We start from the raw sequence: 23925 nt of genomic DNA on the forward strand, positions 1-23925 counted from the left end.
ACCCCACTGCTGGTTCTTGGGCAAGTGAGCGACAGAGACGATTCTCTGAACTAGTAGCCTGGCAGGCTGGTGGTGTGTTAGACATCATGTAATGGGAACCTGCCCAAGGGCCCAACTCCCTCTTTCCTGACCAGGCAGTGTACAAAGCCTCGATCTCTTTCAGTCCCTAATTTCCTTGATGTAGACTCCCCATGACCTGTCATGACACCCACAAAGAGGGCAAAGGCAGGCACATGGCAAAGACCTCTGGACACTGTCAGCTCACTCCTGGGTTCCTTAATTCCTTTTTGCTGAAAACTCCGGTTACTGATCAAGTCTATCATCTGTCTGTTTCCTCAAGGGCATGACCTGGGTTTACCCTGGGAAAGGGGGGTAAAATGTGCTTGGAGTGATTTAACTGTGAGTGTTGAGATTAACGACTATGCCCTCACAGAATGCTTTCAAGTGGAACAAAGAGACTCATTAGACAATCATTACATTTAAGCAAAATAAGAGAAGTATGCCCAAAGTGCAAATGTAGGACAGACAGATTAGTGGCTTAGGGTTATCTGGGGTGGTCAAAGAAGGCTTCACAAAAAAGGCAATGACTGAATTGGGTTTTGAAGGCTAAATAGGAGTTCTTTGGGTGGGAAGAGTGATGGGAGAGGGTCAGAGAAGGATATTCTGGGCAGAGAGGATCACATATATTCCCTTCTGTGAGTTAAACACTCATTTATTCAATATAAAAGCCTAAATTAGGGTCGTCCATTAGGACCCTTGACAGACAACTAGTACATCTACTTAATTTGCAATCTCTCCATCCTACTTCAGTTGCAGCTCTGACATCCGTTTATCTTTCCACTCTGCTCAACTCACCTCTGCGTTGCCCAGGCAACTATTCTACTCTTTCCTGGACCACTGCAACAGCCTCCAACCTTGCCTCTCTGGCCTCAGCCGTCTCCTTCAATCAGTCCTCTGTACAGCAGCCATAAAGATAACCCATCCTATTGTACCAATCCCCTGCTTGTAATATTTTTGTGCCTAACCTAGTTCACAGGCCTCCTAATGATCAGGTCACTGGTGACCTCCTGGCCCCATGTCTGTTCACAATGACCTCCCTGGCGTCCCCAGATGTGCCACGCCCCTTCACTCCCTGCCCTTGGCCCTGCTGTAACCCTTCCTCACCCCTCCCCTCCCCTCAACCACTGACAATCCATTTATTAGACTCAGATTAGAGATCCTTCACTCTGAGAAGTGTTTCCTGACTACATCTGACTTCATTAGTGAAAAATTGCCTTTATTCCACATTGCCGGCTTTCAGATGTCTTGTCCCTCTCCAAAGATCCTAGGCGGGATGGGGGATGTCAGGTAGCAAAGATGAGGTAGGTGCATCCCTTCCCAGACTGCCCTGCGACCTTCCTTTATGCTTCACTAGCAGACCCCTAACCAAAGACCAACCCCCTGCAGTGTGAGGTCCTCCTCTCTCTCTAGGCTGTGCTTGTCTAATTCGTCACGAGGTCAATGAAAATAGGTGCTCTATAGAAACATGTTAAATAAAGTAATAAATCAAAGCTTCAAGCCAAGGATATTCTCTCTAAAACAAGAAAGATGGGCCAAATGACTTCAAAGGTTCTAAAGGTACTGATGTCTAGCCTTGGAAGATGGAGGGCTTGGGAAGCCACTAGTCCATGGCAAGAGATGGATCTAAACCCAGTCCTGCACCCTGTTACCTACTAGCTGAAAAATCGACTTAAATTTCCTCCTGCAGAGAAGCCTGCCCTCAATCACCCTGATAATCTTGAGACGACCCCGTTACATGTTCCAGCAGTGCTACAGCACCGTAGATGATTCTTTCTTAATGTTTATCTTCCATGAAATTACTTTTTTAATATTTTTTTTCTGGCAAAATTGTAAATTCCAGGAAACTAGGGATGGGGCTAATTTGTTCACGACGACTTCACTCATCCTCCCGCTTGAGCATTAACTATAAGCATTGTCTGAAAAAGCGCATGAGGAATGGTTTAGACTCAGGCTCCTCAAAAACAGATTATTATTATTTGCAAAAAGGAGCACACTTTAATATAATTATTGATTCAAGAGATACCTGGATTAAATACTTGGTGCGGAGTGTGGCAGACACAGCCCCAACGCTTACAGGAGGATTAAAGGAGATGAGCAGGTGAGAAATGATTCCAAGTGGACAGAAAGCAGGGCTCAGACTCAGCATCCCTGGGCTCACGCCCCAGCCCTGCCAGGGACCGGCTATCTGACGCTGAGCAATTTGCTGAAGTTATTAGAGCTTCAGTTTCCTCAACTGTATCGTGTGAATCTATGCCGGGAGCTGAAAGGGAGCATAATGAAAACACCCAGCACAGAGCCTAACACGAGGAAGTGTTCGATATATTTAGCTGATATAATTATGCTAGAAGGTAACTGTGATTTGCGGTGTCACCATCACACCATCCCTGGGGGAGAGGAGACGGTCGGGAGACAGGGATGCTCATAGGGGGAACCACCTTTCCCATCTTGAATCCCAGGCAAAATTCACAAAGTGAGTGGGTTTCTTCCTCTCCATTAAGACAACAAGAAGAAACAGGTCAGAGTGGTGCAATGACTTGTCCAAGCTCTCATAGCTCATCCACGGAAGAACCTGGCCTTAGCCCTACCGGGTCTTCTTCCTCCAAATCTGGTGACCTTGCCTGTATGCCCTGCTGTGCCTGCATCTTGTATTCACTCGGTACGTGTTCACTGAGCGTCTGCCGCACTGGAACCTGAAGATGCAGTGGGGAAACGCAGGGCAGTCTGGGAAGGGAGGCACCTACCTCATCTTTGCGAGCTGACATCCCCCATCCTGCCTAGACTCTTTGGAGAGGGACAAGACGTCTGAAAGCAGGCAATGTGGAATAAAGGCAATTTTTCACTAATGAAAAGGGTGGTGCGTAAATAAGCAATACTACAGGCTTTTGCATGAAAAGCCCATTTCCACTGATTTATCTCCTCTTTTAGAAATGACCTGTGCAATCATGTTGGATCCATATGCAGATGGATGCAATATACCACATAGAGAAAGCCCATCATAGCCTGTGCACCATTTAGCAACCTGCTATTTATTCCATAGGATTTTAGTAAATGAGAAAACCATTTAAATGAGAAATTTAGAACTATTTAATTTTAATGGAGTGGGAGAACACAACAGTGCTTGCCATCGTACTTCCCAAAGTAACAGAAGGCATTAAATGCAGTTTTTGTGAAAACTATAACCCATGCTTTCCTTTAAGTAACTACTGTTTTCCTGGTAACTTCTGGTCCTTCCTCGGGTACTTATTAACCTTAGAGCACAGCGTTCACACATTTCAAACAGCTGTTCTCTGCACCCTCTGAAATCTCTTCGATTTCATTCACATACAAATATCTGTGTAGCACATTCCATGTGTAGGTATCACACTGGTGAAATGAGTTTTGACAAAGCACACACAGGGCCAGAGAGCTGAATTGCAGGTTTGCACTTTTCCATTTGGGGAAGTTATCTGAGTTCACCAGACTCTGCTTTCTTATGCCCATAATCAGGAAACAAAAACCAAGGAACAATCATTGTTCTCGGGGCCAAATTATGACTTTTGTGGGCCCCAGGCACTTTCACCCACTAAAAAATAGATTTAAAATTATGTTTGTATGATTGCACTGATACGAAGATTAATATAATCCATATTGGATTATATCCATCTTTTGGTTCTGATTTTAAATGAAATTAAAACATTTCTGTCGGCCCCTGAAAGTACTCTGGGCCCTCAGCACTGAGCCTACTGTGTCTGATGGCTAAGTCATCTGTGGTCACATCTTACATAAGATCAAGAATCTAATGAGATCTCAACTCACCTCATCTGTCCCTCCAACATTAACTGAGCACCTACGATGTGCCACCAACTCAGATGGGCACCAAGAGCAACAGAAATGATAACATTCCACCAGGCAGGTCAGGCAGCCAGTTTCCTTAGTGCTACGTCACAAATTCCTCATACAGAGCCTGAGACATAGTAGGCGCTTGATAATTATCTGATTAGCCACCAAACCAATGGCAGTGTCTCTACCTACGGAGATGTCACCATCCACAGTCAACCTAATGATGCGTTAACAGTAATAATGAACGTCTGTGTCTCATCCTCATGACTCCAGATCCTCAAGAAAGGACGATGTTGACAATAACAAGCAAGCGTATATTTAAAGCAAAGGGCAAAGAGCAAAGAACCCAATAAAAATGGAGCAGAAGGAAAACGAGGAAGCGCATGCCTGGGAGAGGGGAGATTTCTGCTTGGAAGTCAGGTCCGTGCCTCACTTTCCCTCCCACCTCCATGCTCACCAGACCCACGCCTCCCATCAGTGAGGGCAGGGCCGTCACGCCGCAAGGTTCAGCACAGAAGGACTTGCAAAGCCAGGTCCTGTGTGCGCATGTGCTGTGTCAGCATTATTCCCTTCAAGGAAGATGCCGTTCTTCAGTTCTCGGCAATCTGACTTAAAAGGGAGCTGGCATTTCCTCTCAATGACACACGTTCCTCTGTCTGGGGAACCGCCTTCTAAGGGGAGCAGAGGATGGAGGGACTTCACTTTGGTGGCCAAGGTATTCATCTCGGGCAGTCATCTGCTCTGGCAGCACGGTTTCTGTGATCTCCACAGGTGAGCACAGGACTTGGGAGGCTCAGAGCACCGGCGGGAAACAGATCTGTTGGAGAGTTAAATGCCTAACCATCTGCATACGAGGGCTTTCGTTCTCTCGCATATTCTGATGTTCTCAGAGTCCACGATCTCAGACACTCGTTCATTGAACAAAAGCTTCCTGAGCACGCGCACTGAGCCAGGCACACGCAGGGGAACGAAGCAGAAAAGCACCTGCCCTCGTAGAGCGGATGAACCAAAGCCCCTTCTTTGGTTGACCATCAATCTAGTGGCTGATGACGGGTAGTGGGCTGGCATCGGGCTGACTGAGTTAAAACGCCAGCTTGGTCCCTGCCCAGCTGTGTGACTTTACCGATGTGGCTTAACCTCTCTCTGTCTCAGTTTCTTCAGCTGTCAATGAAAATAGGAAACTTTTTTGTGGACACTGACAGAGTCCACGCGCAGCGGTGGTTTAACAGAGTCCCTCGGTGCAGAGCAGGCGCTCAAAAATGTGATTTCAAACGATCAGCATCACACTTTTCACACGATCGTGGAATTCAAAACTTTTCATTTCTCCTTTGCCTCACACGCTGGATCTCACGACCCGTTGAGGGTAAGGACTGAGTTTTATTTGTTTTAGCCCCTGCAGCACAGAGATGCTAGCACAGAGTAGGGGCCTAGTAAAGGACTGGCAGACAGATAAAGAGACAGACACACTGATGCTCCCGCTGAAGAAGCAGAGCTCTGAGAACGAGGAGAGTTCTAAAGTCTGCATCTCTCCACCACGTGGCCATTCCTCCCCCGGGGAACTGGAACAACCCCACTTATTTCATTCAGTGAGAAGGAAGTGGGTGTGCAGCTTCCCTGGACCGAGAAAGGGATTCTCCTACTTTTGAGTCACTGGATTCCTGATCTTCAAGAAGAGTCTGTCAGACTCGGAGCATTGACTAAATGCGATGGTTAATTTCTCATGTCAGTTGGGTCCATCTATGGCACCCAGATAGGTGGTCAAGCATGATTCTAGGTGTCTCTGTGAAGGTATGTTTCAGAGGAGATTAACCTTTAAATCATTAGACTCTGAGTAAAGCAGATCACCCTCCACAATATGGGTGGGCCTCGTCCAATCAGTTGAAGACGTTAAAAGAAAACAACTGATGAACGCAAGACCCGCCCTCCCCACCCTAAAGAAGAAGGAAGTTGGCCATTTGGTCAGTAGAAGGCCTTTGGACTTGAACTGTAACTCTTCCCTGGGTCTCCAGCCAGCTGGTCTGACCTGCAGGTTTGGACTTGCTAGCCTCCACGTTTGCATGAGACAATTCCTTACAATAAACCTGTCTGTCTCTCTGTCTCTCTGTCTCTGTCTCTCTCTCTTTATATATATGAATATACGCACAGGCATATTATCCTACTGATTCTGTTTCTCTGTAGAATCTGAATGAATACATCAAGCATACGTCGTGTCCCCAGTTGTACCAGGCAGTGTCAGGGATATCACAGTAAAAACAGCATAGCAAAGACTGAAGGAGGCCTCCAGCACGATCTCATCCAATCCTCTTTCTAGACATTGAGAAACTGGGGCCCAGAGAGGGCAAGTATCTGGCTCAGGGTCACACAGCAGGGTACAGCCAAGAACAGGAAACATCTAAGATCCTTCGTTCCATGTCCTATCCACAAGATAATGCTGAGGTTCTTGTAGTAATGTTTGATTTCATTACGTGGATAAATTCAAAGAAAAATAAGACCAGCAGAGGATTTTACTGTGCCAAGCTCTCCGCTCCAGGCTTTTATATGCTTATTTCATTTAATCTTCTCAGCAACCCTGCAAGGCAGGCATTAGTATCCTCTTTGACAGATAAGCCATGAGTGAGAGAGGGAAAATAATTCCCCCGGGGCAGAGCTGCTGGCTTTCGGGGGCAGGGGACCGTAAGTTCTGGCTCCAACCCTGAATGTGAAGCTCTCCCTGCCTAAGATGCTGCAGGAAAGAGCAGGGCTGCAGGACCAGAGGGACCTGGGCTTACGGGAAAAGGGGCGTGACACGTCACAGCAAGCCTCACCTCCCCACAATTTTCCAGGCCAATGGGCTCATTTTGCTGTGAATCTCTAGTTTCTGCACATGTCTCTGCACAGAAACGCTTATTTTGAAGGGAACACCTGTTCTCTAATCGCTCCAGCGGATGCTGCGATCTGCGTGGACTTCGATGTTATTTGCTACTGCGCTGGCCTTCTTGGGGATTTGGGAGGCACAGCCCCCAAGGGAGGCGGGGGAGTGGATTTTGTTCTTTGCTTGGCAGCCCTTGCCAGGTGGGAAGGCACAGGATGGGCACGAGGCTCTGAGCCTGCATAACTGGATGGGACCCAAATGGAACAGGCACAGGGAAAGAATCAGGTCCTGAAAATACCCCACTGAGCTGCGAGCAAGTTCACCGCCGAGCATCCGCAAATAAGCTATTTTATCTGACTCTGGTAGAAGTCAGGTATATCTTCTTCGACACACATCCCCAAAAACAGCTAAGAAAAGAACGGGGGAAAAAATTCTACTGTACTGTGTGCCCGCTATGGGTCTATTCCTATACTGTTTTTACACAGACTAAGGCCTAAAATCCCTTCGAAACTATAGGTATTATCCCATTTTAGAGTTGAGCAGCCTGAGTTTTTACAGGGCGAATAGGGTCGTCCACGGCACAAAGCACTGAGCAGAGCAGGTATTCGAAACCAGAAGCTTCTCTCTGCCACATCACTGCCACATCTTCTCTTCAGATGTCACCGAATCAGACAGGCTGAAAGGGTCTACAGTGTTCCCTACCCCACCCCATGCCAGGTCCAGAGTTTCTGCCAAGGGCAGTCCTGCTTGGCGCCCGCATGTCCATGGAGGTGTCTCACTCTCCTGCCCTCCCGCCGCCGTCTGTCTGCTGCCGTGTAAGGCAAGGAACACCTCGCGGCTCAGCCCTCTCGCCGCTCAGAGTTCTATATAAACACGACCATGCACTTGGATCAATCATTCTCCCAACACACATTTCCTGAGCACCCACTATGTGTGCCAGGCATGGTGCTGGGCCCTGAAGGTGTGGAGCTAAAGGCAATGGCCTCTGTCCCCAACCACTCGGAGCCCAGTGGAGGAGATGCCTAGAGTTGACTGTGGTGAAAACATTTGGGAGAGGGAATTTCTTGCTAGGAAATCAGAGAGTGCTTCACGGAGGTGGTGGCAAGTGAATGAGGCATGAAAGGCTGTGCAAACAGGAAGGAACAGAGAGTCCCTTCAGGGCAGACACCAGATCACCATCATCCCCATATGCTCCTGTGGCCCCAGCAAAGGCCCTTGTCTTGGGATGTAAGTGTCAAAAGATGCTTTGAACTGATCTATGACCCCTGATGTTCCAAACCATGTTCCCTGGAAAACCGAGTCTGAACTGGAGATTTTCACGTGGATCTACTGGGGAGGCTCTTGGAGCCAGAGGAATGAGAAGTAGGACTGTACAGATGGAGAAGCTGGGCTGTGATTTGGTCCCAACAAAGCCTTCAGTCAAGCTCCGGCGGGTCTCGAGCAGGGACTGACCTGCGGCAGGGGTCGGGGGTGACCTGGGGGGCACACAGCAGCCCCTGATGAGGAAGGGTCTGCGCCTGGCCTTGAGGATACAGAGGGAGCAGGAAGTCCCTGGCTTCCATCCCTCCCCATCCCATCCTGGAGCCCTGAAGCCGTCCATGCGCACAAGGTAATAAGGAAATGCCCACCCCTGCTGGCTGGGTCTCTGCTTTCCTCTCCCTTGCTACTGTCCCCAGGTCCTTTGCCAATGCTCAGGACACTGGTTCCTAAGGCTCGGTGGTTGCCGGAGGTCCTGCATCTACAGGAGTCCACCTGCACAGCAGTTCTCTTTGGCTCTAAAGTCTGTGCCCTCCTGGGCACAGAGCCCAGTCCTGGGTTCAGGCCCCTGTCCCTCAGGAGGGTCTTGGCAATTTTCTTCTAAGTTCCACTCTTGAGTACACGTGACACAGCCACCAGGACAAGATGGAGACTTGACGGGGCAGCTTTTGCGGCCAGACTTCCTGGTTGGGCTCAGAGCTGGGAAAGGTGATGTCACAGGAGAGCCAGCTGAGTGTAGGACCTGATGTGCTGGAACGTCTGAGGACAGGGCTTGGCTGCACAGGGACATGCAGCATCTCTTTTGGGGGCTGGCTGAGTGGGCAAATTTTCCCACTTACGACACGAGTTGTATGACCGTTAACTGTGTGTGTCAACATGACTAGGACACCAGATATTTGGTTAAAAATCGTTCTGGGTGTGTCTGTGAGGCTGTTTCTGGATGAGATGAACGTTTCAAAGAGCAGAATGAGTAAAGCAGATCGCCCTCCCCAGTGTGGGTGGGCAACATGCTATCCATCGAAGGTCTGAGCAGAACAAAAAGGCTGAGTGAGAGAGGGTTTCTCTCTCTTCCTGTCTTTGCCCTGGGACATAGGTTTTCTCCTGCCTTAAAACTCAGACTCAGGGACTTCCCTCGTGGTCCAGTGGTTCAGAATCCGCCTTCCAAAACAGGGGACGCAGGTTCGATCTCTGGTCAGGGAACTAAGATCCCACATGCCACGGGGCAACTAAGCCCACGGACCCCAACTAGAGAGCCCGTGTGCCGCAATGAGGATCCCGCATGCCGCAACTGAGACCCGATGCAGCCAAAATAAATAAATAAATAAACGTTTAAAAACAAAACAAACAAACAAAAAAACTCAGACTCAGATAGGAGTTTACACCATTGTCTCTCCCACGTCTCTAGGATGCAGATGTCACATCGTGGGACTTTTCATCCTCCATGATAGCATGAGACAATTTCTTATAATATAGAAGGGAGATGCATAAATGTTTCCTATCTATCTATCTATCACCTCTTATTGATTCTACTTCTCTGGTGAGCCCAGACAAATACAATCCGGTTATTTCTGAGCAGGCCCCTAATAATAGCAATCGTGTATTGGCTCAAAAGAAATATAGAGTAATGCTGTAGATGCCTAGAGCCCCGTGCATCACGGAAGTGTAACAGGTGTTTCTTAGGAAGAAGGAGCAAAGGGGAAGGACAGGGTGCGCATATTTATTGAGCACCTACTGAGTACCAAGTACTGGTCTAAGCACTTTTTATCCATTACAGCAACGAATACACATATTATCCTGTGAGGTTATTAACTATAAGCAACCCCACTCTACAGGTGGGAAAACTGAGGCTCAGAGAAGTAAGCAGATGAAGGATCGAGCCAGGTTTTGAAATGAGCTTAACGTGAATGGGCTTTTGAGGTTCCACACGGTCCGGGGAAAGCCCCTCACAGCACATCCCATGACCTCCATGGAACCATATCCTTCGAGTTACCATATGGAAGAGGTGCCATGTGAAGACGCTACTCCCTGCATCAACCCTGGGGCCTGGCACTGGGAATACGTTTGATGAATGCAGCAGCCATCAAAGAAGGGATGGATGCATCGATGACAGGAAGGGATGCAGGGAGCAAGGAATCTCTACCAGAGACATTGGAAAGGAGCCGAAATCTCATAGAAAAGACGCAGCCTGCAAAGTGAAGTCTGCAAGGCTTGGGGCCTCTGCCCCCAGGCAGACATTACCTCTGAGGAAGTCGGCTTGCAGTATCCAGCTCCAAAGACCAGGTTTTCCAGGGAAAGGCTAGACTGTTCTGGTCCTGTATCTGGGCCGCCTTTCCCAAGCCAGGAGCCTCTTCCTGGACGAGTAAAACTGAAAAGAAGGGAATAGAAAGAATTGCAAATTTATATAATTTTTTCTAAAAGGATGTGAAGAAAGTGATGGGGCCATTAACTCAGGCCCTTGATGCTGTTATCGGGGAGCCTATGAGATAAGCCATTTCGAAGAAGTAGCTCACCCTCGAGGGATGCTTGGGTGGGACTTTCTGATGCTGCCATGACAAGTGGGTGCAACTGGCATGTGAGCCTGGGGGCCAAGGATGACACACATCCCACTATGTGTACAGAGAAACGCCCCCTAAATGCCCACAACCTGCCTGCTGAGACTCACTGAGGCAGAAGTTACTTAACCACCTGGGCAGGTGGGACGGGCTTCTGGCCAGAGGCCAAGGGGAGCCTCCACCTGACGTGGTCTGAGCCCTCCCCTCTCCTTTCGTTGGCATAACCCGAGCGCGATCCCTTGACCCCCATCCCCTCCCTGAACCTCTGTTCTTCTGTGGAAGAGCGTAAAACGATACCCACCTCCACGACCCACGCGGGAGTCTCATAGGATCGTGGATGTCAAAGACTCTCACTGCATCGATGCTACTTAGAAACACTGTACCTGTTCCCAGACAAAAACACAGACCCTGCCCAGCGCTGCAAGTCATCACAAGATCAACCGGCAAAGTGTGTCTGCAATCGTCAACTTTAGGATCAGAGGAGATTCGAAAAGTCTGCGTGAGCTGAATTCACCTGATTTGGGTTTATGATCATTTCTCTCTCCCTCAACCTTTTCGATTTTCACCAATGGATCTATCGGTAAAGTCTACTTAAACCTCTTTTCCCTTTCTTTCAGATCCCGTCTATTAAACACCCTAATGGTTAATTGTCATGTCATATTGTGAACATTTTTTTTACGGGCATGTCTAATTCCCCCAGGAAGAGTAAAAGTCTCCAATGGCCGAGAGGGTCTTGATAATACAAAGCCTCAGATGGCATTACCTCCATCCTAGGTGCTCAAGAAATATTTGTGGAAGGATTGAATTTACACCTTCCAGAGTAAAAGCTTGATGGGGAAATAAAGCTAACGTTGTAATTTGGTTTAACTCATTTATTCAAATACTTATCGGGCTAATGCTACATGCCAGGCAGTGTGTGAGGTACTTGGGTGGCAAGATGGTTAAGGCATGGTCCTCAGTGTAAAGACATCTGGGTCTAGAGAGGGAGGCAGATGTAATATATACAATGCAGGTAAACTCAGGCCAGTGAGAACAGAAGGGAAGTTTACAAACCAAGCTGGGTGAAAGGGATGAACAGCTAGAGGTGATACTTAAGCAGAGTATGTATCGCCAAGTGGTTAAGAGGCAACCGGTAGAGCTGGGCTGCCAGGGTTGAAATCCCAGAAGCAGCACCTGTCAGCTCCGTGGGGAAAGTCTTAAACTTCCCAGTGCCTCTGTTTCCTCGTAAGTCAGAAGAATTGACACCAGCACCTTAACAGTGGGGTTGTTTGAGGATTCCATGAGCTTAGCCACATACGCCTTTAAATACCATGTCTGGCAAATAGTAATGATTCAATAAATGCTAGAAGTTATTGTCAATCATACCACAAAAATAATAAAATCTAATATAACCATTTATATAGCTATTTTGAAAACACCCCAAATACAATCAACTCTAATAAAATCATTTCTCCCATTTGTTTAGAACTGAGATTCGAAGCAAGTCTACAGTTTAGCTAGAAAATGGGTAAAAGGAACATTGCAGAAGAAATGCAGAATATGTGTAAGAGCAGCAATGCTCATGGCACGTTCAGGGGACCGACTGTAAGTTAGTCACTAGAATAACTCGCTATTTGTCTTCGGTGTGGCCTTGAGTAGCTGAAGCTCTCAAGTGAAATCAAACTGTGCCCATGTGGGAGTTAAACACTGAGAGTTAAACAGACCTCAGTCTGTTTCAGGGAACGTGAAGGATCTTCTGCGGTTAAATTTTCATTTCACTCCTGCTTCTTCCCGGCTGGATTTAACAGTTGCTGCTGAAGCTGCTTTTCTGGAAAAACTGGAGCTTGCCCTACTTGACAGGTATTTCCCATAACCTTACAGTGTTCCCAGCCACTGTGAACGAACTCATAGAAATGCTTCCTGCAAAATCCAGAGAACAGAAGGCAGTTCTATTTTTACCCCCATCCCTGGAGAAGCCTAATCTCTCATGGTGAATTTCTATCTGCTCTCCAGCAAGGTGGTTGCAGACAAACCTGTAAAGCAGTGTTTCTGTCAGGAGGTTAAACTTTCTATGCAGAGTGTCTAAAATAGCCCCATCAGCGAGCAGAGCCCGGGACGGAGCTCAGCAAGCAGACAGGCACAGCGACTGGCAGAAGCACATCTGGTCACATAGCCCGGCCAAGGTCTCATTTCCTACTCTTTGACCCCAGCAGGGGATTGGGACCCCTACCCAGCAGTGAGTGGGAACCAGAGTCTCCATCACATGCATTTCAACCCCCAGCACTGAAAAGGGACATTGGGAAAGCTCCCTTCCAGAAACTCCATGCTGCAAGATTGCATCCCCGAATATCCCTTTGCCCACGTGTGCAACCCGTGCCCCCATGCATGTGGGAGGTTTGAAGTGAGCTGATGTCCACATCTGGTGATTCCAGGTGCTTGGAGGAAGACACCCGGGCACAGTACAATGTGCTCATTGCTGTCGGCTCTGTCCCTCTGCTTAAGTCATTCAGAGAACCTCAGCGCTTCGTGGGACCACAGAGATGCTCTGGGACAATTCACTGAAGGGCGAGCACAGGGCCACTCAGGTGGTCCTATCGTTGAACAAATAGTTACTGGAGGAAGGGGCAGAAAACCATGCGCCTGGCACTGTCCTCGTGTGAGAGGCACTAAAACCTTAAATGGACGGGACCCACAAGCGTCCCTGGTTTAGGGATGAAGACTGTGTGTCTCAGGGATGTTAGGTGACTTTTCAAATAAGACAGGGTTAGAAAAAAGCCAGTTCAGGTGAAGGCAGCAGGTCTCACCCATTCAGCACCAAGGTTCCCTGCTGGTGTCCTCCTGACTCCAGGGGCACCCACTCCAACATCCCTGCTCATCTCTCCCCTGCCCTGCAGTGAGGGCTCAGAGCCTAAACCTGCAGCCTGGGGGAAGCTCCTCTGGCCTGAGCTGATCTCTCCTGGCCAACTCTCAGCATCTCAGCCACACGGGAGACTCAAGTGTAACAAGAAACCCAAAGCGCGCCCCTCCGCCTCCCCGTAACAGCAGGGCTCACAACCTCATACCTGATCAGGGGCTGTTGCAGGGCCACCAGGGCAGCATGGATGGTCACCGAGATCACCGACAGGTGGAAATAGTCGAACATGATGGGGACCTGGTGATGCAGGCCTCTCCGGGGGTGGAAGTGCAGGCCCAGAGCACGGCTGCTGATCACGGGGACCCCGGCCATGTCCCGCAGCCTGGAAGGCAAGCGAGTGACTCACATGAGTGGTGGCAGGTTGTCCCTGCTGCCAGCCAGGTGGGTCCACAAGGCAACCTCGCCCACGGACAAGCACTGTGCCTGCATCGGCTTATCCAAGTCCTGCAAATACTCTGCTAGGTAGAAACCGTTTTCCCCGTGATGGGCAAATGAAGCAACCGAGGCTCAGAGAGGGAAGAGAACTCATGGGACATCACACAGCTGCTATGCAGCAGGGCTGGGGCTCACACTCTGCTATTACCCACACGGAGCTCATCTGTCAGGGATGGAAAGATGCCCAGACACTTTTCCAGGCTCAATGGGGAAGCCCTCCCAGACCCCCAGTCCCTGCTTGCTCTTGTATTTCCCCCACAGATGCCCAGCATAGCACTTCCTTTGTACCTCTGTGTTTTCTACTAGACTCCTACCTCTTAAGGGCAAGAACTGTGACTACTTCATTTTTGTATCCCTAACACCAAGCTTAGAATCTGGCATATTGTAGAAGTCGGTCAAATATTTCCTTATTAAAAGGGATATGTGACTGAATGAATAAATGAATGACCCCCAAAGAATAATAAAGAGTCTGGTCAACTTCATCAAGGACTCCCCTACCTTCTCTCTAGCGTTTTGTACCTGGTATGTGTCTGATTCCCAAGAGATAAGCCAGCTGGTAAGCAGAGCCTAACAGAGTCTTTGGTTGTAAAAATGGGGCTGATCTTCCTCTAAATAAAAGCCATCCAGGGCTCATCTCCTCCTCTGCACACCAGTCACTCAGGCTCTCTGGGTGTCTCTGAACCAGACCCCTTGGGAAACCTGGATGGAGCATCTTCTGTGAGCAGAGCAGAGAGCTCAGAGGATGTCCAGATGAGAAGCTTCTTCTTCCTCCACGGAGGAGGAAAAGAGACACGGAGAGAAAAGAGTGAGGGGAGCAAACTCCCAAGACCCCACCCAATGGGCTTCGCTTTCTGGAAATCCTTGTCGCTTAGAGCTTGGGTGCAAATGAATGCCAGGTAAAAGAGTTAACTAAATCAGCGGAGCCCAGTGTGACACCAAAGTAGCCCACAAATGATGACCTCCTCTCTTACCAGGAAGAAGCCTGATGGGAGGGGGCACAGAGTGTCCTCTCCTGAGTCTCAGGAAGTCATTAACATTCATATTCACTATCATTCTGACAACTGTTTACTGCGGCCTTACTGTGAACCGAGCATGGCGTCTTTTCCCTTAATGCACATGACAATCACGTGAGGTACCCACTGACGTTATTCCGTTTATTGATGAGGAGGTAAAGCCAACGCGAGTTAACTGATTTGTTCAAAGTCACAAGGCCAAACCTAAAAGCTGGGCCCAGGTCTGTCTGACTCCACAGTCCGTTCTAAACTACTGCACATAATCACTTTGAATCCATTCAGACACAGGCTGCTGCAAATCATAGGACTATCCTTAGGGCTTGAACAACAGGGGGTGAAACACAGGTCAGGGTAGCAAAGATGTCAAAAATGTTAACAAGAATTTAAGCCACTTTAATAGGAGTAAAGAATTCAGAATGAGGGAGGTGATAGCTCTTTTGTGCCCTGAAATGAATAGAGCTAGTTAATGGAGATAAAATACCAAATGTAAACTAGAGAGCTAGTGGGAAGCAGCCACATAGCACAGGGAGATCAGCTCGGTGTTCTGTGACCACCTAGAGGGGTGGGATAGGGAGGGTGGGAGGGAGACGCAAGAGGGAGGGGATATGGGGATATGTGTATATGTATGGCTGATTCACTTTGTTATACAGCAGAAAACCAACCCACCATTGTAAAGCAATTATACTCCAATAAAGATGTTTTTAAAAAAAAAAAACAACTCAGTTCTGGGGGAGGGGGAGGTCTCAATTTAGAAAAAAAAAAACATAGAGAGAAAATGGATAGCACTGAGAGGAAAATGCCTGGGCTCTTATAAAGGAACTAAAACCAGCAAAAAAAAATCAAACAAAGAAAAAATGCAAAACACAGAGAAAGAGCCCTGGTGTTCAACTGAAGGGGAAGAGATGACTTAAAGAGATGACTTGTGTACCTGAACTGCGATCCAGACTGAGAATTTTTTTTTTTTTTTTCAGTATGCGGGCCTCTCACTGTTGTGGCCTCTCCCATTGCGGAGCACAGGCTCCGGACATGCAGGCTCAGCGGCCATGGCTCACGGGCCCAGCCGCTCTGCGGCATGTGGGATCCTCCCGGACCGGGGCACGAACCCGTGTCCCCTGCATCAGCAGGCAGACTCTCAACCACTGCGCCACCAGGGAAGCCCCCAGACTGAGAATTTTGATGCGTGGTCACAAGGACTGAACTTGAGGGCAACTGAAGGAAGGCACAGAAGGACGACTTGTCCCTTGAAGTAAAGAGGAATTTCTTGATAAGCAGAAGTGTCCAGGGACAGAATGGGATATAATGGGGAGACGTGAGTTCCTGTCTGTGCAAGCACATGTTCATGGGTCTTTGCAGAGTAGCAGGTTCAAATGTGAGGTTAGACTAGAGCACTGTTTCTCACCCTCAGTGATATTGATATTGGGCACTGAATAATGCTTTGCTGGGGAGCCAGGATGCAGTCCTGTGCATTGTGGGATGTTTAGCAGCATCCCTGGACTCTACTCACTAGAAACCAGTAGCACCCACCCACCCCCCTTGTAACAATTTAAAGTGTCCCCAGAAATGGCCAAAATTCCCTGGGGGACAGAACTGTCCCACCCACATTGCGAACCACTGGACGGGATGGACATCAAGAGCCCTTCTGCCCCTGACATTAGATGCCATGCTTCTCTATTTTGATCCTGTTCAAGCCTAAATGGTTACAAAGAAGCTGACTGCCTGGGTCATGTTTCAAAGCCAAAAGTCTATCCCCAGGATGTGCTACAGATGTCTTGTCACCCTTAAACCCAACTTATGAAAATGAAAAAATATGGCATTTTCAATTCTTCCCCAGCCTCTGGCTTCCTGTTCCTGTTAGCTAACCGCACACTCCATGAAACACTCTGCTCTGATTGTTGTCAAGTGCTTTGTACTATAGGGAGGAAGTGACACATGGAAACCGGCCCCACCTGCATCTAGGAAGCCACAAAGAGGAAGAAGACATTGATCCGTGCCCTTGGCCTGGCTTAGGTATCACTTCTCTTAATCTTCATAACAGACCTATGAAGTACAGAATCTATAATGATGCCCATTTTATAAATGAGGCTACTGAGATTTAGAAAAGGGCAGGGATGCACCCAGTGTCTCACAGTCAATGAGCACAGAGCCTGTTGCTGAAACTCCATACACTTTGTATGGGCCAATCTCCTGTACACAGCCTCTCCATTAACTACTGTTTTGATGGTAAGAAGGTCACATCTATTGTGTCCACCATAACTTATCATTGACGCTGCCTGGAGAGCTGGGTAGGGAGTGACTTCCAGGCTGGGTTTGGGATCAATGGCAGGGTTCTGTGATCAAATGGAAACGTCTACCAGGGAGCTATGGATGAATACTCCTGAATGAAGGGGCACAGGAAGATAGGGCAGGGGGTGTTAATAAAATTAATAAAATGAGTGAATGACAGAAACCCTAAATAGTTGAGAGGGAATATGAGAGCAATAGAGACGAGGACTTCATTTCTGAGTTTATAGCTTAGAAAGAAGGTCAGCCTCTTATGGGGCTTCTGAGTTCAATATGGTGCTAGGACAATAAGTCCTGGAGATGGTGTGAGGGAGATAAGATTTCTCAAGCATCCACCATCCCACCAAGAGGTAAGCAGAAGTGATGAGAGAAGCAGGTGTCCAGAGGGGCTTGGGGTCCAGATAAAGACCCCAAGAGTGAGGGATCTGTGATGTTGAGCCCAGATGCAGCGGCAGGACCTTGGACAGAGCCTCTGGCCAGCCCAGAGATGAGGCGTGACCATCTACAGTACATACACATCAGCAGATGTCTATTCTCAAAGCGCAGACACAGTCAGGTTTCTGACATTTTAGTAGTGGTCCATCTGTGGTTCAGAGGCCCTCTGATTCAATGCCCCGTGTTATGAAAACTTCCATAATAATCAGACACATCTTGGGGATGGGACAGTCCTTGGGAAGGGAGCCAAAGCGTTAACAGTGACTCTGAAATTTGAAGGGGTCGGGCAACCATTCCGCCAGCACTAGCCCCTTGGCCACCTAGTCTCCCATTCTCCACTGGAGAAGGTGAAGCATTTGCTGAAGAGGCTGTAGAGATCAGAAGTGAGGATTAATTTCCCCAAAGTGGTCAGACTGTGCTGAGATTCTGCTAATAGAACAGATGGAAAAGAAGGGCCTCCATTTTCACCTTAAGCTTAATGAGGGGAGTCTTCACGTGAGCGTGCTCTGTGTCCCCTGGGGGAACACAGGCCCTGGTGCCTGACTTATCCTGCAAAGGCCCTCAGGAGAGAAGCTGAGGGTGGCTGGATTGGCCAAAGAAGAGTCAGCAGCACTGGGGCGGGGGTCCCCACCAGTGTGAGATGAGGACGAAAGTGCTTGTGTCCATTATCCAAGAGCCAGATGTGCATTCCTCGGAGAAGAATCTGCCGAAAGAGCTTCCTGCAAGGCGCGAATGACGCAACCATAGGAGGCATCATTATATCAAAGAACAGCGGAGGCTGGGGGAGAGGGAGCCCGCCTAACGGGTATAGCTCCACGGAAGACACAAGAACACCCCAGGAGCAGAGAAAGCGGTGATCGAGCATCTACCCCGTTAAGAGCCCTGCTTGCAACTGAACCCATCACGTATGACTCCCTGCCCCACCTGCAATCTCCTCCCTCCTCCTTGTGCCTGGCCCTGCAAGACCCACACACCCCAGGGGGAAGACAGGAGGCTGTATCAGGCTGCTCACCATACCCAGCTGCTGCAGCGGGAGTTTCCTACCCCGAGAACACCTGGAGCAGGGGTGCAGTGGAGCGAAGGCACAGTGTCAATGAAAAGAAGTTATGAATTGGATGAGAGTTTGGAGTTTTGGTAATACATTCGACTGGACTTTTTCGTACCTGAGAAAAGGACTATCTATTCATGACATGAAAGAACAGAATTATTGAATCCGATAAGCAGGAAGCTGATGGACTTTCAATGTACGTCAATGGATTTTCAATTTTCAGAAAGTTGAAACATCATAGCAGACATTCAGTGTAAAGATGAGGGTCCCGGCAGGATCTCCTTTGATTCAGAAGGGGGCCTTGAGATGTGCAGCCTCATATGGACATTAATCTAAAGAGCTAATTAATACTGCATTGCAAGTGTACGGAGGCGGGTTCGGGTATAAGAAGGTGCCAGTTCATAGAGCAGGAAGTCAGGAGTTCTCTGTGCCTGCAGCCTCTGAGCCACCTGCCTAAAATACATGCAGCTCTGAATGACCACATAGATATTCCTTGCCCTCGTTCCTGTAGCTGATCAAGAACCGGGTTTCTAAGGGATGTCCTGAGGTCATGGCCATCAGGATACCTCAGGGCTGGAAAAGTGTTGGGCAAAGGAAACTCTACGATCCTGATTCAAGGATTCCAAGGACACTCACTGTTGTTCACTGTCTGTAAAGTGCAAATCCACCTTGAGTTGGAAATCGACTTCACTTAGTGCCTCTTCCACCTAGAATAGAAACAAAGTTTAAGGACTGGTCCAAATGAAACATGTAGCCGGCGGGTTTCCCAAAGTTTAGAAGAAGGAGCTCACAGCAAAATTAATGTCACTTATGTGTAAAGCAGAATTTCCATGCATGTTCTGTGGAATTCTAGGTGAATGCGGTGCCTGTATTACATGGACAGTAGAAGGAAGGGATTTATGTCAAATTTGGGGGAAAGCCAATTTGCAGGAAAAAAATGTTAAGTGAGTTTTCTAGATTGCAGGACTTTTGAGCACCTTATTTCCAGAACAGATGTGATCTGGAATCCTCTGAAGCAGGAGTGAAGTGTTCTGTGGCTCCTGCTTTGGAAAGGTTGGAGCAGCGAATTTGCAGAGAGGAAACCCCACTTGGCTAGAGATGGGAAAACGTTGGGGGTGGTGTTACTGCTGGCACCTTCAAGGGGCTGACGCTATCCTTCAGGTTCATAGAGGAGGAAGCTGATGCTCAGAAAAGTCGTCAGTTCCCAAGGCAGCCCAGCTTTACACGAAAGCGTACCCTTCACTTTTGTCTTGAGATCCATTACATCTAACCATTTATGCTTTCAGACACTTTAGCATTTCATGTCCTATCCATGACTGTTTCCATTCTTAGCTTTTAAAAAAAAAATCAGTTTTCATTCATTAGCATGGGAATCTATTTGTTCTACCTGCCAGCTTCTCAGGTACATCTAAAAGATGGTAACCCACGGCTCTTCTTTTCCCAAACTTAACACCTCATCCCCACCTCCAGGAGAGTCACTTGCTAAGTACCGGATCTAGCTGATGTCCCTACTCAGGAAACCCAGATAAGTACTGCACGCCTGTGACAGGGCGTAATCTCCTCCCCACAGCCACGCGGGATGGACCCCTTCTCCTCTGTGACCCACAAAACCCTGTTTTTTTTCCTATCTCAGCATTCAACACTTCCTATAAAATTGTCTCAGCTTTACAACTTTTGCGTTATAAGCCCAAGAGACAAATGTTAGCTGCAGACACCTTTTGCTTAGTCCTGATCGTATTTTTTACAATGTTTTGAACAAGCAGAAAACATTTAAAAATCAGGCAATTTCACATTCCCATTGCAGGTTTCCAGCTTCTGAAAAAACAATCCATGGATCTGGCCGTGCTGGGCTGGCATTCAGAAGCTCCACTTGGGTCGGGCTCAGGGGACTCTCTGACAAAATCCATCTGACTGTGGCTAAATCCCCCCGGGCCATTTTCTTACCCAATATCCCCCGTAATCTGGTATCATTATGGGAGAGACTAGTCTTAATCCATTCTGGATCCCCAGCTCCAGGGACAAGGTCCCGCCCACGGAAAGTATTCGTGTATCTTAAAGGATAAATAAAGCTCTTCTCCACCCCCACCTTGGTTTTTATTTCTTTGCAAGAATATCCTCATTCTGTAGGGATGGAAATCTCTTACCCAAAGGCCTCTTTGGAAACATGCTCCTGGTGAAGCATAGCTCAGGCAGAGACATATGGGTGGAATTTATCTTTAGCTCCCCAGGGTTTTAAAATTTGTTTAAAAAAAATTTTTTAAGCATTTAAAAGTTAACATTTTGCTCAATCCAAGCGCTATGAATAACTTCCTCTCCTAGCTTTGTTTTGCATAATCACTTACCCGGCTTCATACACACAACCCAAGCAACACAGCCTCTTGTCACCAGTTCCTGGGAAATAAGACTGGCAGAGCAAGTCCTCCTAACCACCTCCAAGCATGCATTTGCCTACTTAACAAAAATTCGCTGGAAGCTCCAGTTTTAAACTTGCTGCAATTTCTTTGGAACAAGGAGAGAAATCCAGGCCCAAGATCAGCTGTGGCTGGATGGAGCCTGGCTATGACTTCACTGATGTCTCAATAAATCTTTAATTGCAAGATGCCCCAGAATGCAGTCACTGGTTTCTCTAGCCACTCATTTTTCTTCATTGGCTGTTGGCTACCTGCCCCTTCCTCCAAACACACACATTCACACGTGCACGCACACACACGCACACACTCATGCACGCATGCCCTTCCATTGCCCTACCTTATTTTCGTTAAAAGGATTGCTTCCTTTCAAGGGCGATTTTTAAAAATCGGAGTATAGTTGATTTACTGTGTTGTGTTAATTTCTGCTGTACAGCAAAGTGATTCAGTTATACATATATATACATTCTTTTCTCATCTTCTTTTTCATCATGGTTTATCACAGGTTACCGAATAGAGTTCCCTGTGCTCTTTATCCATCCTATATATAATAGCTTACATCAGCTAACCTCAACCTCCCAGGTAGATGACTTTTTTAGCATCGGGCATCAGGTTCACATAGTAGTGGAAATAAGAACAGCAGCTAGGATTACAGAGGAGTTACTGTGTAGCAGATACTACACAGGACAGCTACCACTGTCATATACTATCTTATTTAATGTGGATAAAACTGTGAATTAAGACATATTGGCCTCACTTATAAATGAAGAAATTGAGACTTGCTGTAGGAAAGACACTTCCAAGGCTTAATCTGGGCTCCAAAGCCCAGGTTCAGTCAAGGGTTCCTCACTTCTTCAGCCTTTTCCCAAGGTCTCATCTGAGTTGTGGGTTGTACAGTCTCACGCTAGCTGATTTCAACTCTGCTCATAACAGTAGTAACCCTTGTATCTTCTCCTCCTTTATGAACTTCTCTCCTGAGCTGCATCATAGCTGGGGAGATAAGAAAGCAGTTTTGGAAGTCAAGCTACATGGGTACAAAGCTTGGCTCTCCATTTATTAAGTACCTGTGTGACCTTGGGCCAATCAACCTCTCTACGTTTGTTTGTTTTTTGATCTGTAAAATGGGGGTGAAACGATTACACTTACCCCTTAGATCACTGCTATTGTGTGACTATGTAAGAAAGCGCACATAAAGGGCTTAACACAGTGTGTGAACAAAGCCTATTCTCAACAAATATTAGTTATTATAGTTATTTCCAACTTACTATGGGCCTGACCACCTAAAGGACCCCTTCGTCCAATAACTCCACCCCCAGGCCTGCATACTGGTCACAAACACAGGCTTTGCGGTCAGACTGCCTGGGCTAGGGCTGGGCTGGGCTTAAGAATCTGCATTTTTAAAAAGTACTGCCAGGGGACGAGGACATGGTGCATCTAGGAATCATACCTTGAGAAATGCTTTTCTTTTTGGAGCCCGTAAAAATGCAACCATCCCACTCCCTGGCATATATCCGGAGAAAACTCTTATTCGAAAAGATACATGCACCCCAATGTTCATAGCAGCACTATTCATGATAGCCAAGACATGGAAGCAACCTAAACGTCCATCGACAGGTGAATGGCTAAAGAAGATGTGGTACATATATACAATGGAATGTTACTCAGCCATAGAAAAGAATGAAATATTGCCATTTGCAGCAACATGGATGGATCTAGAGACGATCATGCTAAGTGAAGTAAGTCAGACAGAGAAAGACAAACACCGTAAGATATCACTTACATGTGGAATCTAAAATATGACTCAAGTGAATTTATTTATAAAACAGAAACAGACTCACAGACATAGAAAACAGACTTACAGTTACCAAAAGGGAAGGGGATGGAGGAGGGGTAAACTGAGAGTTTGGGATTAGCAGATGCAAACTACTATATATAAAATAGATAAACAACAAGGTCCTACTGTATAGTCCAGGGAACTATATTCAATCTCCTGTAATAAATCATAATGGTAAGGAGTATGAAAAAGAATATATATATATAACTGAATCACTTTGCTGTACCCTAGAAATTAACACAACATTGTAAATCAATTATACTTCAATTAAAAAATGCAACCTTGGGCTTCTCTGGTGGCGCAGTGGTTGAGAGGACTCCGCCTGCCGATGCAGGGGACGCGGGTTCGTGCCCCGGTCCGGGAAGATCCCACACGCCGTGGAGCGGCTGGGCCCGTGAGCCATGGCAAAAAAAAAAAAAAAAAAAAAAATGCAACCTTGTCCACAAAGATTATCTTCTGTAACACGTTCCTCTTCCTCTTCAGGACATTAAGCATCTCGTTGCTAATAACTGTATCTTCTCTGCCTTGTCTGCTGGGAAGCTCAGCACTGAATGTGTGGGCCAACATCTGCAAAGGTCCAGAACTATGCGTGTGCATTCTGGTCTGTTACATTGAACTCAGGCTTGAGCTCCCTTTTGTGTTTTTCCTCTACTTTGGCTCACTCTATTGCTGTTTTTACCCTTTTACTATTCTGTGTATTTTGTCAGCCTTCCCAAATCTTCTGGGGGGGTGTTACACAAAGTGTATATAAATAACATACCTATCCTACTCCACACTCCCTGATTCTTTGCAACTTTTATGAAAACATTTGTGCCTTAAGCTGTGATTAGTTCTGTCCATGGTCATCTCTTACATTTACTTGGGCACTAACTGTGTGGGCTGAATCTTCTCCATGTCTGCACTTCCCATAGCACAGGAAACGGTACGCTCGATGTGTTGGCATTGTATATGCCTGCCACTCACATTGATGGCTACGTACATGCAAGACCGTGAGCTCTGGCCAGCTGGCTATACGGTGTTTTGGCTGCCATAAACAGGTA

At 47.4% G+C, this 23925-nt stretch overlaps 1 protein-coding gene across 1 annotated transcript in view; it reads right to left on the reverse strand.

Annotated features, from left to right (window-relative positions):
* Positions 1-23925, reverse strand: part of FAM135B (family with sequence similarity 135 member B) — a 160774-nt gene that overhangs the window by 60653 nt on the left and 76196 nt on the right. Inside the window, exons 4-6 of the mRNA XM_024741259.1 lie at positions 19280-19350; positions 13581-13754; positions 10226-10352 (exon numbers count right to left, since the gene is read on the reverse strand). Of these exons, the coding sequence (XP_024597027.1) occupies positions 10226-10352; positions 13581-13754; positions 19280-19350 (372 nt within the window). The remainder of the gene's footprint in view (positions 1-10225; positions 10353-13580; positions 13755-19279; positions 19351-23925) is intronic.

The sequence above is a fragment of the Neophocaena asiaeorientalis genome, unplaced genomic scaffold (assembly GCF_003031525.2).
Source record: "Neophocaena asiaeorientalis asiaeorientalis breed wild unplaced genomic scaffold, Neophocaena_asiaeorientalis_V1.1 scaffold177, whole genome shotgun sequence".
In the NCBI taxonomy this organism is placed as follows: Eukaryota; Metazoa; Chordata; class Mammalia; order Artiodactyla; family Phocoenidae; genus Neophocaena; species Neophocaena asiaeorientalis.